Source organism: Ammospiza nelsoni, chromosome 16, assembly GCF_027579445.1.
Source record: "Ammospiza nelsoni isolate bAmmNel1 chromosome 16, bAmmNel1.pri, whole genome shotgun sequence".
Classification (NCBI taxonomy): domain Eukaryota; kingdom Metazoa; phylum Chordata; class Aves; order Passeriformes; family Passerellidae; genus Ammospiza; species Ammospiza nelsoni.
The window spans coordinates 8,878,428-8,896,288 of record NC_080648.1 but is presented as its reverse complement, the minus strand read 5'-3'; the positions used below and the strand labels follow the sequence as shown (position 1 = coordinate 8,896,288).

The following is a 17,861-nucleotide window of genomic DNA, read 5'->3' as shown; positions in this document are numbered from 1 at the left end:
GAGACAGCTCCAGCGGGTCCGGCGGATCCGGGCATCGCCGCCCTCGCAGGGAAAAACTCCCCTGTGAAAATGGAATCAATAAATCGTGTGTGTGTGATAATCCATGTACTGCTCTGACCCCGTGTTTCAGCTTCAGGCTGTAGACAGGAGGAATCTCGTTGCTTCGTTACCTTAAAAAAAATAGAGCGTATAGAACCAGAATAATTTGGGTTAAAGGGAGCCCAGATATAATCCTGTTGCCCCCTGCCAGGGCAGGGACCTTTTCTGCCACACCCTGTTCCAAGCCCCATCCAGCCTGGCTCTGGGCGCTTCAGGCGTTTGTGGATTTCCAAGTGAACGGAGATACAACTGCACACAAAAACCGGAGTAGAGCCCATATGCTTTGAAACTTTATTGGTTTAGACACAATCTGAAAAAATACTATGCATTCCCAATTGCAATTCATATTAAACAAGCATATACATGTGGTTATATTATTATTGATTTTAAATTAAAATCGAAACCATTACAGAAAGACTGCTGCATCTTCAGAGAACTTTGCAACGATTAGTTTTCATAGGAGATTGCTAAAATCAATCTCATGTCCCAATATGCTTTTGGTCATTATTTTATTTTACATAATTTTTTATTTTTACAACACGTTTAGTTTAGCCACACATTCTGAATGACTTCATACCAATGGTGAGGACAAAGTACTGGAGGAACAACAGATTTTATAAAAGAGCTTTTATTGTATGTCAGTACACAAGAAAATCTTATGAGCAGTTTTGAGAAAGGTGAAAATTTAGTTTTTTACAAAAGTTTCCATAGATGACTCTTTGATATACATGCTAATATATACCAAAACTGAAAAATTTTTAATAACAGTTAGGATATTTTTTTTTTACACAAATGTATATGTTAAATTTTACCCCCCTTCACTTTCAGTTGAAAATAGAATAGGCAACACTTAGCAAAATGCCTCATTTGTTGGCTGCTTTTACTTTGCTAAAATACATAACAAAAAGCTGAAATGAAGGGCTTAAAGGGACTCCAGATGCCTCAGAAAACAGTTTTCTTTGGAAGAATTCAAGGGATCTAAAACTTTTTCATTTCTGGGCATCCAGATTTCTCTGAAAAGCTTCATTGTTTCACAGGTGCAAAGGTGGTATAGAAACCACCAAATGTGTAAAATATTGAAAAACATCAGTTCCAAGAAGAAACAATGATTAATTCTGATCCCCCCCCCCCAAGAATACCAAAGTGAACTAAAGATACAAAAGGCAAGCCAATAGAATTGTCTCTAAAGAAAATAAAATGCTTTTTCAATTTTTTTCTAAGGCATCAAGAGGTCTTTAAGTCACCTATTACCATGCAAAAATAGTATATTATTTCCCATTTTACATTCATCTTGTAGCATTTATTTACATATAGATCAGCAGTTTGTGCTTTTAACACATTTAAAACTAAAAAAAAAAAAAAAAAAAACAAAAAAACCCAAAAACTAAATTAATTAATTTTTTCATTCCAGAGGTTAAGGTCAGATTATTTTGTTACACATGAGAATTTCATATTCATGGCAACAATGAGACTGGACTTTACTGTTGCTGATAGATCCTGACTAACAGATTGCAAAATGGTATTTTATCAATAAAAACTCACCCTCTCTGTATCACCTGATGTGCATCAAGCATTTTAACTTGCAAATGTGCCTTTCAGGACAGAATTATTCCATGTATTTCCTGCCCACATGGGGTTAAATACTCTGGTCTGGTTTCTGCTCACACTTTGTGCATTTTGGCAGAACAGATTTTTTCTCTGTGCAATATATCAAGCAAAGAGCATACAAAATATATAACTAAGCAAGAGCCTCTTCCTGAAAAATGTATTTTATTGTGGTTTTTTATATATAAGACATTCTTCCAATGATTCCACAGGCATAGCACCAGGCCCAGGAAGAACCAAGAATGCAGTACTGCAACTCTAAAACTGACTGCAAAAAGAGTTGCCACCTTTTAATATGAATAACAGAAACGAATTTTGTAATTAGTTGTCTTAAGGTAAAAAAAACAAACAAACCCAAAACCAATCTGGTTATTGGACAGTCATGGGGATTTTTCCTTGGTGGTCACAAGAAGTGTTTCAGTTGAAGAAAGCTCAGTATAAAATAAATATGCCTGGAATTTGAAGAGAAGCAGGATTGAGCCTAGCTCATGCCTTATGCAATGTCTGTTTTTCAGGTGTTAATCTCTTACATCGTTATGATTGAGGTGAGAGAATGACCTGCAGAGGAAAATTGGATATACAAGTACAAAAGAGAGCTTTTAGTTCATTTATACAAATTTTCACAAGTTCTGAAAGCATTCACACTTTTGGTGTGACAAAAACCAACTCAGATTTTACATCATCCAAGTGTGGCCAAGTCTGCATTTTTTCTTATTCTTTTGGTGTTCATATATTTGGCTCTAGTGCATCTGACATTTTACATCAAATACCAAAAGAAGAATATAGATATATTATTCAGGGTCATATATGTAAAAATAACAGCCATCTAAGCTGTAAATAAACTCATATTGGAATCTTCTGTACTTATACAGAGTTTAGTTGTCTCAAAAAGCCGGAAATCACCTTAAGAGAAAAGTAAATCCAATTCAAATGGCAAAAAATCCCAGTGAAAAATAACTTTTCTCTACTTTCTTGGATGACTAGGTTTTGGGGGTTTTTATTTTAAAACTGTTGCATTAAAACAGACAGGAAATTGTACTGAATTTAATTCTCCATTGCTTTGAAGGTTGTGTGTGTAATGACTGTCTTTTGGCTGATACAAAAAGGATATGAACTAAACTTCACTGAGATAAAAATCCTTTATGACTTGAGCCAAAGAGCCAGATTTTATGCAATAATCCCTATCCTCCATTGACGTGGCAAATTCCCCAGGGATGCTATTGCTGCATACACCAGTGAAAAATGATGATCCCATCAGATCTCAGATATTTCTTTACTTGCTTTGGACTGATATGAGTCACTGCACTGAAATCAAATGAGGAATCAGGTGCATAAAGGGATTCAGACAAACGCACATTTGATAAATCAAACTGCCACATTCTTTGAGTCATTATGTTACTGAAACGGTTTCCTCTGTATTATTCTGAAATCATTGCAATAAATCAGTCTTCGTAAAACACTAACTTATTAATTCAATTTATTTCATTTGGAAGCATGCAACAGAAATTCAGAGAGAAAATAAGATACTGTTTACATTAAAAATTTAAACTTTTAGCTTCAGAAGTCTACAGTGGATTCCACTATAAGAGAGAAAATAAGTGTGCTTCCACTGTCCTAGCAAAGATCTAGCAGGCACAGCTCCATGCTAGCATGTACTGGTGCAACAAACATCAGCTAGTAAAAGACACAGATATTTAGGACCCTGTTTAGCAGAAAGAAGCTGTCAACAGTCCAAGTATTCAAGCAACTTGACATGACAGTTTTCTCTTTGCCTTGTACCATGCTTTGTACCAAGAGAGAGCTCTAGAGTCTGTTCCTACTCCTTGTGAGACTTATCCCCTTTCTGATGACCACAGAAATGTAAGGTTTTATCCAGACAACTTGCTGGTTATCCCACAGAGGCCATTGGAGGTGATGCCAATGGGATTTGATGCTTCCAGATGTCTGACCATAAAGACGTTCCCTTAACAGGCCCTTCTGCCACCACATCCACTGTTCTGCCTTGCACAGCAATGGCCAACACAGCCTTTATCCCATCCCCATGAGTCTTTTGGGGCAGTATTTCTTCCCCCTCCATGGCCAGATAAAGGACAGGATGCCCTCCACTGCTGCATCTCAGGCTGGCCTTCTCCCAAACCTTTCCATTTTGCTAAGCCCCATCCAGAATCACAGCTTATTCCTTGTGCTCCATTTCTTTAGCGCTGTTTCTGAAGGGAGTTAGTCCAGCTGGACTATGCAGTATTAGCAGCCTGTGAAGTAATAAATTAGGGATTGGGAGCATATGGATTATCGTGAACTCCCACCTAAAGCCACCACAGAGCCAGTGATGCTTTTCCAACCTTCTCTGTTTGAGCAGTTCAGATGTCCTTGAGTGCACTGGACTGAAGGAGCCCTAATGCAGAATCTGCAAACCATGGATAAACTGTGTTTGGATGAAAAGGAAATAGAGGGAATTCTGTGCTATTGCTTCCTACCCTGTTCTTGTCATTTCCAGGTAACATGAATCCATTAGATGTAACATACTAATAGGTCTATTAAGTACAAACAGTGGGAAATTCCTTCCTATTTCTGTTCTGGTTGTTAAGTCATCGATGATTAAATCAAATCAATGTCATTTATGTCCTGAAAAATATAAAAACTATCACTTACTATATAAACCAATATCCAGCTTGAAGTTCCAAATCAGAGAAAATAGACTTTTACTTTCACCATCAGTCACTGATTATTTGAGGTAGACCACATTATTGAATTACTTATTATTTTAGTTTCTAATATATTAGGTTGTATACAATCAAATATCAACAGACATACCTGAAATTTTCCCTATTTTAACTAGAAATGTTTGTAGTTATTTAAAAGATAGACTTCCATAATTTACTTGGTCATAGATTGAAATTTCTGCATATTTTGTGGCAATTTAGCATAACTTTTAGTAGTGCCTTACTGTATACCTAGAGTAAAAAAGAAATTGTATCACACCTGATGGCAAAAAGAAGGGAAAATATGGTTAGTGTGAAATCCTAGAAAGATGAAAGGCTCAAATGTAAGATTCAGATGCTTATCCATTTCAGCAGTGTCGTTCTGGCTCTGTAGTTTTTGAGTATTATTCTAATATTGCTATGAAGTCCATTACTCAGAAGATTCTTCCCATGATTTCAGATGGAGATGCTTGAATATAGCTCTTCTATTTGTTTTTTGAAGTAATCTCTCAGTTCTGGTCTCTTAGCCTTTAATGTCGGTGTCAACAAACCGTTTTGCACCGAGAACATATCAGAGTGAATATAAATGGCTTTGACCTAAAATAAAAGAGGAATATATTTATAGCAAAGGTTACAGGCATCACACTGAATAAACATTAATTTTTTTGCTATGCTTCCCTCTGGTGGTGCCTCAAGTCCAGGGCACTCTTCTGCTGAGTCCCCAGGATTTCCATCCCCTGCCCACAGAAGGGAGCTTTCCAAGAGAATGAGTACATAAATTGCTTTTCTGTATGAAAGCAAGGCCAGAGCACAGTGAGGCAGCGCACAAGGGCCAGTGTGAGATCATCACTGCAGTTTCACACAGCTGAAAGGCAGTGGGGGAGAGGGCAAGGGCAGGGAGTTGTGCTAAGAAACCTCAACTTAACCCCACTGCAAAAGCAAACAGCACTGATTCAATATTGCAAAGTTATCATGAAGCTTTTCAGGCACAAAATGTGTACATGATGATCATCTTTAGCTGATTAAAATGATCCAGATCTTTCAGCCAGTGCAAATGGCATTTCACAGGGCTGCCCTTGTTTGAGGCAGTGGCTCTGAGCACAGTGGGGAGCCTGGCAGCACAGATGGGAGTGAGCTTTTCCTTCCCGTGCTGGTGTGGGGGAAAGCAGAAAACTGCTGCGTGACTGGTCAGAGCCCACTGATTTAAGACAAAATTCCCCAGCCATCTGCTGCTTTTGTGATTCCCCAAGCCAGACTGCTTTGCAGTTTGTTTGGCTGGGAGCTGCAGCAATATAGGCTGCAAATCCATTTTGCACTCCTTAGATATGTGATTCATCTTTCCCTGCAAGCATCGTGGTCCAGGCCCTGCCCCCATGCAATCCTTCGTAAATCAGTGTTCACACTATTAATGCTCCCCTGTTTGCTGCACTGGCTTTCAGATCCTGGAAGCTGATGGTTATAGAAATCACACTTGTCATTCCCAAGACAGAAATCCAAGCTGCAGATGAGGATGGGGATGATAAAGAGTATCCCCATAAACAGAGAATCCCATTCCATAGGAATATTAGCCACAGTATCTGGCTCAAAATTTGGTTTTAAGATTACATATTGCAACAAAGATGAAGTTTTGAAGCCCTTTAATTTTGAAAATGGTATCATTTTTTATTCTCTTATTATTTTATTCCAATTTTAGAAAGATGACAAGTCTTTCCTCACTACTTTATACTTTATTAATTGTAAACTGCTGGTGGAATCGATTACTTGAGGATATTTCATACTGTGAAGACCATGGCAGAGGCAAACAAGGTTTATTGGCACAGACAGTTATGTGCATTAAAAATGATGCTTTATACTGAATTATTTTAAAATAAATTTCTTTTTGCTGTCATTTCATTTGCATAGGTAACTGAGAAATTAATAATAGGGTTATGTTAAATGATGCTTCTGCTCCACTCCAATGGTGAATTACTCATTAGAATTATCACCCAGAAACAGTCTGAACAAAAGCAAAAAAGCCCTTGCTAATTATATGTAATGATTAAGATGTTTGTTTTTTTAAACAGATACAAGCATTTGACATTTTAAAGTGGGGTGGATAATTTTTCAGTGTTTTTAATGCTATGTAGACCATGGTTGATTTCAGATCTCCCCTTCTGAAGTGTTTGTAGCTCTATTGCAGAAATATTTACACAAGCAGGAAAGAACTAGTGCCCAGACTAAAGATAAAGAAACTAGCAGCATTTCCAGGTCAGGTATAAGAGTAGTCATTAGTGACCCAATTTCTAACAGAGCTTTCAGTGGCAGGAAAGTCAGACTCCTACAGATGTTTATCTTGACCTCTGGTTTTCTGGAGATTATCCATGTCCCCCCCAATTAACATTTTGACCTCTGCACCCAAAACTTTCACTAAATTTAATTCAAATTTCAAACATGGGTGGGAAGCAGAATCACAGCAAATACATTTTTCTAAAGGAATAACTACAGGGTGCCAGCAATAAAGCTCCTTCCAAAAACATCATGTGCAGCTGCAACAAAGATTTGTAGTAACATGATAAATGCTGACAAATCCCTCTTCTATACAGACAGATGGCCTGTCTGAGCACACTGAAGGATGTTTCATTTTACCTGCTCAAAGGAGTGAAGCCCACTCTCCTTCCCTAACCGTACCATGTCTTCCATTATTGCCTGCTGCAGTTCCTGCATCAAAACACAGAAATTCTTCATGAGCTACCATAGCCAACCTTACATGCAATTAATGCTCACTGCTCACCAAAGTGTTTCTGAGCAAAGTTCAGGTGCCTTACTAACAGTTAGTATGTAATTAGCAAAATTCTGTTGTAATGTATAAGCATTACACTTAAGTGTGGTGATGTTAAGTGTCTCCTTGGTATGAAAAGTAATTCTATTTTCAAACCAGCAATGTGACATAGCTGTTAAATTTACAGTCCTTTCACCATCTGCCAGACTTCAATGCAGAATCACTGCCCACAGACACCAGTGGAATGGTTCAGTGACATCAGTATTTACTGATGTGATCCAGTGCAGTTCCTCAGTATTAGAGAGCATGTGTTTAAGACTGGGGTCCTTTTTATAGAATCATAGAATGTCCTGAGTTGGAAGGGACCCACAAGAACCATGGAATACAGCTCCCAGCCCTGCATAGAACAGCCCAAGAGTCAAACCACATGCCTGTGAGTATTATCCAATTGCTCCTTGAGCTCTGTCAGATTGATGGTGTGACCAGTCCCCTTGGAAGCCTCTTCCAGTGCCCAGCCACCCTCTCTGGGAAAAACCTTTTCCTAATATCCAAACCTCCTCTGACAACTTCAGGCCCTTCCCTCCGGTCCTGTTGCCGGTCACCATAGAGAAGACCAGCAATAAGTTTTGTTTAGTTGTCTTATTTAAGAAATCTGAGCCAACACAATCTCTCCTCCTGCTGTACTGTTGTTCTCTGCAAGAGAGACTCTTGCCCTCCTCCACCAGTGCTGACAGAAGTTGGTACCACCAGTCAACACATCACTGGATCCAGGTCAACCCTGCTGAATGTTCAGTAAGGAAATAATTCTTGTCACTGAAATTGTCATTCCTAGACAAAGTATTGTGCACACATCATGCTACAGCAAAAAATAATAATAAAAAAAGTCTGTACTGCAGATACAAACCTTATTTTTACAGAGTTCTGCATATGTTCCTTCAAACCCTCTTTTCTTTGCCCAACCTGGCATGACCTCAGAATCAGGCACCACAATTCCCACCAGGAAGGCCTGTAGGTAAAGGAGAAGGAGAGTTGCAGGTGAAAGCTGAACCACATTCCAGGCTCTACATTGAAGTGAATACACAAGTCAGCTGAATTTCTGCACGTTTACCACTTCCTGATAATTATGTCAGTAATTTGCTAACATATTGTCATGAAGTACATTCTGATGCCTGTGCCTTTTTCTCAGGTAAAAGGTTGTCTGTGACTGCATTTACCAGCAGTTTTAATACCCTCAGTTGGGTTCATGCTCCTCCTGGACATTAATAACTCACATGGCCCTGCAAATCCCAGGCAAACTCTGATGCTAAGGGAAGGCTCATGCTTGTGAGCCTTGAATGCAGAGGATGAATTGCCATGCTTCAGAAGCTGTAAGTGTGTGTATAAATGTGCAAATTAACAGAACAAGATTGGTCAGAATGGGCAGGCAGTGTTGGGGCAGCAGTGACTTTGCCTTTTCCTGGCTTACCACAGGCATGGTGGCAAAGCACAGCACTGGAGACCCAAAGAGTGACACCAAAGCCAACTTAAAAGCTTGATCTTTGGTCACAGCATTCTCTAAGCTGCTCAGGGTCACACCAGCAGCTCAGTTCCTGCCTGGCTGTCAGGCAGCTCCAAAGCAGGAGGGAGACAGTGTGGTGTGATCCACTCACATTTTCCTTTCCTTCAAGCCCAGCTCTGTCTTCTAGCTACTAAGACTAAAGTAAGATTTTCTGAAAGCTTGGTTTGTACCTGCAGGCTGTCTCCATGGACATAGATCTGAGCAACAGGGTCACTGCGGATGTAGATATTCTCGATCTTCTCCGGTGCAATGTATTCTCCCTGAGCAAGTTTAAATATATGCTTCTTCCGATCAATAATTTTAAGGGTCCCATTCTGTTAGAAGAAAGAAATGAAAATTCCCAGAGAAGTTATTTAACCACAGAAACTCAGCAAGCTGTCTGTCTTTAACAGAGCTTTCAATTGCCTATTGTGCTTTTGAATGCTTATTGTGCCAAATATAAACTCAATCCTTTGTAAAGATAGACCTGCTTGGAGACCTAAGTTCAGCCCTTGAAAATTTACTTGGCATAATGCAATTGCCATAAGAACTCTGGGTGTGTCCAGTACGCACAGGTAACCATTTTCCAATGTCTCCTGTGTGAAGCCAGCCCTCCTGGTCCAGTGCCTCAGCTGTCCTCTCTTCATCTTTCAAGTAACCTTTAAACACATTGGGTCCTTTCACACAGATCTGCAAAACAACCAGGGGTGGTGATGAATTATTTTCTTATTCTGCCATAAATATAAGTTAAGTAGTAACTCACTAAATTTGAAATATTTTAATGACTAGGCTCCATGAAACTAAACCAGATTGGGTTAATAAACTATCTATGGCTTTTTTTAAGCAAATGGAAATATGAAGTAGGCTTTGCAAAACTGATTTGTTTGAAGTTGATTTGCATTCCATTTGTAGTTAAAAATAACAAAATTATTTCAATAAGTTTAATTTTTGTATAGTATAAAAATCACAGCAATGTAGAGATCGCAGCAATGTAGAAATCAAAGCAATTCAGCTCTTCTTAGCTGAACTAATTCAGTCTTAGCAGTTTAAGGAATCAGGCTGGAAGTACTGCCACAGCTCCTTTTTCATTAATTCTTTGCTGCTCTATGGTTAAACATCCATTTTCCTTTCCTGATTGCACAATGTAACCCATCAGCAACCATGCACCCTACAAAGGTCAAATGCTTCTATAAACTACTTCATACAGTGTTAACTAGTGAGAATTTGATATAAAAATGTGATTTGCTACCTCTCCTTCTCCTTTGGAAGCAAAATAATTCAGTTCTTCCACATCCTTCAATCTGATTAAGTTACAGGGCAAAGGGGCTCCTACATGACCTGGAAATCAAAGTTATCAAGTCACTTGTCATCTCTCCTATAAATAATAATTAGCATTTTATCATTAATTACTTGCATAGTTGTAGATACACTGGATGTTCTTGCAGGAGCTGTGTCTGTGTGCAGAAATCATTTACTTAATTAAGGTTTTGCACTATTAAAACTAAATACCGACACCTCCTCTTTGGATATAAAACCTATCCTGAAATAGCACAGAGTGGTTTGGGTTGGAAGGAACCTTAAAACTCATCTCATTCCAACCCCCTGCCAGAGGCAGGAGCACCTTCCACTAGATCAGGTTTCTCCAAGCCCCATCCAACCTGGCCTTGATGTTACAGTCCAAAATTTCCTAAAGGAATGTGCATTTATTTTATTTCTTCCAATGGTGGAAGAAAATAATTACCTGATGTCCAGTCACCTGGAGTTGTAAAGGTGCATCCAGCTGTGCATTCTGTTTGGCCATAGCCTTCATAAACCTGACAAAGAGACAGGTATCTTTAAAAGATCCTAAAAGATTCTGCTATTCCAAACTGCAATCCCAAGCATTGCCCTGTGTTGCACAGTCCTGTGAGCTGGGGCTGCAGCTGCAGTGTGTGGGTGCCCATTTGCCATGGGGACACTGTCCCTGGCTTCTACTGTGTACAAAATTCCATTTCCATAACTAGGAAGGACCATGGCTCTATATCATTGAAAATAGGGAGATGATGAGTTGAGCACTTAGCCTTTGATTCAGGACATATGCTACACTATGAGAGGAACTTATTAATGGGAAAAAAAAAGGTATTTTTGTGGGACATTTTGAAAATCCACCCTTTATTTTTCTGACTAATTTTAGGCTCTCAAATGAGACCTCTCAGTTGCACTGGGTTTCCTCTCACAGAGAAATAATGCAGTGGACAACTCAGGTGGGTTAGGCTGATGTCTGAGGATTAGCTCTCTCCATTTATATATAGAATAAAACTCGTGTAATGAAGTTCCCAGCACTCGCACAAACACATTTAATTTCACATACTCGATTTGGTGCTGAGAGGTGGGTGGGATGAGCCTGGGGGTTTTTCTGGGAGATGCCCAAAGTGAAAATATCTCTTGCCTGTTACTGCCATCCCAGAGCTGTTCCCACCCGCTGAGCTCTGGGTGCACCACGACTCCGTGGCTGCCCCAAGCCCGGCTGTTCAATCCATCCTGGTACAGCTGTCCTGAATGCAGTTCTGAGGGTCGAACCCATCTCCTTTCCTAAACACCAGGTGCTCTCTTGCTAGCAGTGGATGAACATCCCTGAGCAGGCACACAAACCCACCTGGCATCCGAGGGCGGCGCGCAGGAAGCCCAGGACGGTCGGGGACGCGGGGGCAGCGCCTGTCACTATCATGCGGACACAGCCCCCAAGGCTTGCCTGGTTGGGAGCAGGAGGAAACAAAAGAAAGCATCAGAGGCTACTGCAGATGGCAAAACCATGAGCTTGCACAAAATGCTCTCTCTAGGATAGATGTGCAGGATCTCCTGCCCATGGCTTGGGGTGAGAATTAGATGAACTTCAAGGAGTCTTCGAACCCAGCCATTCTGTGGTTCTGTGATGAGGCCATCTATGGAAATATGAACTAGCTCTGAAGCTTTCCTGAGGGATAAAACCCCATTCAGTGTACAGAGACAGGAGTGCTCATGTCCCTGGCAGGACAAGCTGCTCAGCCTAGGCTCCTGCAACTGCTGTGCCTGGGCAGGCTGCAGAGCTGGCTCTGGGAACTGCTGGGAAAAACAGACTCTTCCCCATCCAGTCTTCTTTGCTTATTTACACCTCACTGGTTTTAATGAATTGCCTCCCAAGCCCTCTAAAATAATGTTGTCCCTTTTTTAAGGCAGATGACCTTCAAATATTTCTGGAGGGTATTACATCAATTCCTGTGTCCTATTTCACTTCTTTCTCCTCCCCCTTCATTTCCTTTTCTTTATTCTAGAAGTAAAAAAGAAAACCCAGCACAAAAGAAAACAACTGCTGACTGAGTCTGCCCGTCTCGCCAGCCCTTGCATCAATATGCGCCTGGCTCGCTCCCGGCTGGGTGAACTCTGCTATCTTTGCACACTGAGGACAACTAATCCACAGACCACAAGTACAGTCAGTTTCTTTAGTTAAAAATAAAGTGGCATGTCTCCAGATAAGTCATCCGATTAAAAAAATGAAGTAATTAGAGCCTCCTGCAGTACTACAGAGCCCAGAAAAACCTGGTTTAAAGCCAATTTAATATCTTTTTTTACTGAGATGTGTGGGAAGCAGAAGGGCATTCTGATTTCTTTATTCATGGTTGCTAAACCATGATTCATGTGTGCATTTTTCTTTACAACTTTATTCTTTTCCTAGGAAGAAAAGTGGGTTTGAATATACCCAACTGCAACTCAACCCTAAGTCCAGTACTATTTGTTGGGATTTTCCAGAAAACTTTGGAGCAGCATCTCTTTGATCAGTGACCTCCTCTTCATGACCACCTGTCTGAACTTCATCCCTAGATACCTTTCCTCCTCCCTCTCTCTTCTATCTGAGAGCTGCAAAAAATTTTTGGCAGTATTCCATAAATTAGTGATTTCTTGGTGCTGCTGAAGAGGAATGTAGCAAATGTCATCTTAGCTTGCCTTGTATTTCTCCATTCCTTCTGGAAAGTTATCCCTGAGAGAATTGAAATTTTGACATTATGCATGGTGCTTAAAAACAAAAACGGCAAAACTTCACTAGCAACAAACTGTGCTCAGTTCCCTTTCTCTATTCTATTTTCCAGTCTGTTGTTCACTACTGAGTAGTGATTGCCCACAGTTCATCATCAGGCAAGTGGACTACAGTGACTTTAAAGAATCATAGAATTGTTAAGGCTGGAAAAGACCTCTAAGTCTTACCACTCATCAAGTCTCACCATCAATCCAGCACCATCTTCACAACTAAACTATGTCCTCAAGTGCCACGTCCACCCCCTTTTCTAACACTTCCATCACTCCCTGGGCAGCCTGTTCCAATACTTGACAATCCTATCCATGAAGAAATTTTTTCTACTGTCTGAAACTGCCTTGTCAGAAAACCAGTCATTGCTGGAAGAAACGAGAGTTCTTTGACTTCAGACTCACTTCTTGAATCACTTACCTGTATCTTATTAAAGAAAAGTTTATCCCACAAACTGTCGTTTCTAATGATGCCGTTTCGAACTTCGGCCTTTTTCCGTCTGGCCGCAAACTCCAGGATCCAGCGCTTGAGGGATGTGTCAGCCTGGCTGAAGATCTGTGGGAGCACAGGATGGCAGATGAGGTGCCACAGAGGAGAGGGAGCACATCAACACCTCTTCTCCCCATGACACCCACACAGCCCGGTGGGCACAGTTACATTTGCAGCACAGGTAAACAAGTTTTAGTTCTTTTGGGATTTGTTAGTGGGGAAAAAGGAATGATGTGTTTCGTTCCATTCCCTATTGCACATGTGGTTCCTTTGCGGGGAAAAATACAGGATGGTGGTACAGGCCTTGACTGGATTGACAGGGCTGCTCTTAATATATAATTTCTGTGATGGGGTTCAGTGAAATACAGGCAACCTGAGCAACAGGGAATAAGCAACATGAACAGGTATCAGTGGTGGCCAATGTGGTGATGGGGGCTGCATTTTCCTGAGCTGAATCAGGCACCAGCACAAATTCCACTTCAACAAATAAGAAACTCCCAGTGCCTGTCCCTTAATAAAGCACAGAAGCCCTGACCTTTGGGAAAAATTACATCAGTAGCTTGTGCTTAAGCTTGTCTTTAGCAGATAAGTCTTCTGAGGAATAAATATTCCCAGCTAGTCAAACAGATTTAACATGATGATCAGACATGCCTGTCTTAAATACCCTGCAATACCTTTACCTTAGTTTTAAAGATTTCTAATCCAAAAGCCACTGTCACATTTACACTGCCTAAATCCTCAAAGGCTTTTTGAAATTTCTGATTTCCAGCTGTTGTTGCCACCAGAACAAGAGATTTGAGTTTCAAATCTGGTTGAAGGGCACAAAAAGTCCTTGTGCAGCTAGGTTTGACTGATGTTTCTGTGACGAAAAATATCCTGTATCTCTAGAAACATCCCTGGTAATTTTAGTGAGAACAAGGTAGGAGGCTAGTACAGAGGGATTTCATATTCATATGGGATAGCTGTGTGTGGAGTCTGTGTAAGTCATAATACAGACTTACACACTGAAGGAGCTGTATCCATTACACAGGGTGAGAATGTGTCTGCAGCAAGGCAGAAATAGTGTCATCTGCTTGAGAAATCTCCATGACTAAGGGAATTCTTCCACATGAGTAGTAAAGGGAGATAAACTCCACTGTTCTAAAAAGAGTGAAATCAAAATGCAGCTCACCTTGTCATACATTCTGTTCAGCAGCCGTGGCACCACGGGGAAGATGGTTGGCCGCAGTGCCTTCATGTCGTCAGACAGGAGGCGAATGTCGCCTTGGAAGAAGCCAATCCGCCCTCCGTGGCAGTACACTACAGACTGAGGGGAGAAAGAGGAGCACATGTAACCCCTTGGCTTTCAATTCCCTAAGCAAAGCATTCCTATCCCAAGCGCAGAAGCTCCTTTTCTGCTCTGCAATGTGGCAAAAATGGGACTTTAGAAATACAATAAAGTAACAATAAAATTTTGTGCTGAAGAGAAATATCCAAATAGTTCTGGGCATTTTTCAGTACAAGCAATTCAGTATCCGGCAAATTTACCACTTGTTCTAGAAGAACAAGGAATCAAAATTTTCAGAAGGGATTTCCCTTCATCCCCGGCATATGGGGATAGAGAAGTCCCAGTTAGGGTCAGAGTCTGGATCAGAACTTTCCTAAAGCCCAGCCCTCCCATAGCAGCTCACAGCATGAGGACCTATCATCAATACAGAAATGCAAAGTAAGAAACATTATAAAACACAGAGCAGCAGCCAATTTTTAGATGTTAATACTTTAGTTTTGTTTAAATACAACAATATAAACTACGTTAGCAATATAGTGCCTGATCCTGTATCCCAGAAATAGAAGCCCACTTCATGAAAGGTGCTTGACTTGTATGGAAACTACAAATCCAGAAGCCTTGGACTTGAAAACAAAGCAGGGTGTTTTCCTCATCAGCAGAATGGAGCTCAATATGTGAGATGGGGCAGAGGGGCTGCTGGCCTTGAGCCAGCTGGTAGCTGGTTGCTGGTAACCAGTAACCCTGCCAAGGAGCCATCACAGACTGGGTCACTGGCATTTTGTCACTGAAGAAAATTTGGAGACCAGCACTTCTCCCATGGTTTTACAGTGCATGGAGGAGAAAGTGTCCTCAGCAAGTGCCCCTGTGATGCCAGAGCTGAGCCCAGCCTTCCTGAGTAGACTGAAAACTTCAGCTCCCTTTTGTGGGCTTGTCTTCCCCAAATAACTAAATAAGTTGAAAATTCCTTAAGAGACATCCACAATTTTTGTGCAGCTCCTAAAAATCTGCAGTACTAACCAAATTGCTCTCACTGCTCTGTCAGACAGTTAGAGACTGTCTCCATCAGCTGAAACCACAGGAATTTTACACATGTGATGTGGGTTTAATGAAAATCACACTGCTGAATCTGTGCTTTACACTGCACATGAATTTAAAAAAGAAAGTAACCAGTGTGCTCACTGAGAATTGAAAATAACAACTAGAAATTTTTAGTTTTAAAGAATCTATCATTGAATGTATGATTTTAATTGTGAATTACAGGAATTAATAATGTTGGCTAAAACTAGGGACGCTGATGCAGTGCTTGCTGTTCAAAATGCTTTTGAAAATTACTTTTTAGCCCTTTTGAAAAAATCTATATATTAAGCTGTTCCAGATGGGAGGATAAACCTGGACATCCTTTGGAGGCTGTCCCTTTCAGTACATCAACATCCTCTGAAATGAAAGCATTTTCAACGTTTCTAATTTCTTTCTGCCCACCCATCAGATGAATTTTGAATAATTATATTCTTGTTTGCTGAACAGTGCTGGCACACTGACCAACTTTCCTTGCAGGTGGAGAAAGGCTGGGCTGTAATTCTCCAAATCTTTCATGGGCTTTTACTTCCAATTTGTGAGAGTTTTAACAGGGAAAAATATATTATTTTTGGCACAGATGTTAATAAGAAGTGGGAGGTTTTTATTCAGATGCTTGTCTGACTCAGAGAGTGTGCTTTCAGCCTGAAACAGGCCTCCCTGAGAAAGTACAGAGCTGCAACTGGATCCAGATCCAACCTTCACATACTGGATCTATTTTAAGTTTGCAGCTTCTCAGGCCAGGAGACCTGATGTGACTGTCTCACCTGACTTGCCTAACTCACCAATTGCAGCACAAGTCAAAAAGAGACATGGAGTCAGTTCTGTGGGCTGGCAAGAGCTTGGATCTGCCATAATTCCTGGGGGACACAGGCTCCAGTGAATGGCCACCACATGCTGCCCTGCCAGGAGGATCATGTGTCTCACCATGATCTCAGTTTCTTCCTTTTCAGTACCTGCCAGGTTGGGGTTTTTTTTTGCAGATCATGTTATTTATGCAAAAAAATAATTTTAGCTGATGTAGAAAATGGCATGAAAGTATCTTGACTCACATAACACCTCATCCTAGAGTGCTTTGAAAACCTGTCCTAGAGATTGCTCAGGTAGCAGTAGCCATGAGCTGAGTGAGCCATGAGTTTGGCTCATTGCTGAAGGGCTGTTTCTCAATCCCTGAGCCAGGTGTAAGCTGGAGAGCTTGGGAAACTCTCCTGGCCTTGCTCTGGACTCACAGCCATGTCACTGAGACCATGGCTCTGGTGTTATGCACATGGCACTTCTGGAGTACAAGCCTTTTTAGTGCTACAAGATATCGCTGGTTATTTAGTATTTTATTGATTTTATTTTTTCGTTTGTGGCGTGGAAAAAAGACGATTTCCACTGACACCATGACCTTACCTGTACCATTCTCTCAAACATGTGTGCTAAAGGCAAATAGGAAATGTGTACATCCTCACAAGTAGGAGACCACTGACTCTGGAAGAAAACACAAGGAGCCCCACGAGGCCTCGTCAGTTCAGGCAGTTTCTTACCTGTATAACTCTTTCAAACATGTGAGCCAGAGGCAGGAAGGAGATGAGCACATCGTCCTGTCTCGGAAAGATCACTTTCTGCAGGTGGAGGGCATGGGAGACAGAAAGGAAAGAAACACTGACAGGAAGACAACAAGAAAGTCATAAAATAATAAAAAGAAAAATGGCACCAGAGGAGCAAAAGGGTAAAGATTGTCGAGAGAGGAGGGAGCGGCGGACACAGGGAAGCGTTAAAGCCACAGCATCATGGAGCTCAGTTAGCAGGAGGAGTAAAGAGCACGGAGATGTACACACAGGGCAATGCAGAGGGCTCTCCTTGGCAGAAGGCAGATTGTACCCACGCAGCTCTCGCTGGCAATGGAGGCTCACCCTGATGGAGAATCCCATTTTTATTCACTGCTTTCTACCAGGAGGCGCCGAGACCCTGATCTGTGCTCTCAGCTGTGCCAGGCAGCAGGATCCTGGTGCAAACCTGCAGGAGCCCCCTGGACACCAGCAGGGCCCTGCAGGAGCAGCACTTTCCCACATTGCATCCAGCCCATTCCAAAATCACAGTGTTACTAGAGTCAAAATTAGCCATTTTTTCCTTTTCCTTGGGTTAATCATTGGTTTGAATCAATGTGTTGGAAAACTAATGATTCAATCTTAGGCTTCAAAATTACTTCTGTTAGTGTTTCTCATCATTTTAAATTATTAAAATATGATTTTAGGGGCATTATGACTGTCCCACAGATGAGAAAGAAGAAGGGAATAGGGGAAGAAAAG

At 41.0% G+C, this 17,861-nt stretch overlaps 1 protein-coding gene across 1 annotated transcript in view; it reads right to left on the bottom strand.

Moving 5' to 3' along the window:
- Window positions 1–367: 367 nt before the first annotated feature.
- Window positions 368–17,861, bottom strand: part of ACSL6 (acyl-CoA synthetase long chain family member 6) — a 44,159-nt gene continuing 26,665 nt past the window's right edge. The window contains 12 exon segments of the mRNA XM_059483817.1: window positions 368–5,000; window positions 7,029–7,100; window positions 8,066–8,167; window positions 8,890–9,033; window positions 9,272–9,388; window positions 9,948–10,036; window positions 10,440–10,512; window positions 11,334–11,429; window positions 13,158–13,292; window positions 14,398–14,532; window positions 16,963–17,087; window positions 17,090–17,174. Of these exon segments, the coding sequence (XP_059339800.1) occupies window positions 4,860–5,000; window positions 7,029–7,100; window positions 8,066–8,167; window positions 8,890–9,033; window positions 9,272–9,388; window positions 9,948–10,036; window positions 10,440–10,512; window positions 11,334–11,429; window positions 13,158–13,292; window positions 14,398–14,532; window positions 16,963–17,087; window positions 17,090–17,174 (1,314 nt within the window). The 3' untranslated portion in view covers window positions 368–4,859.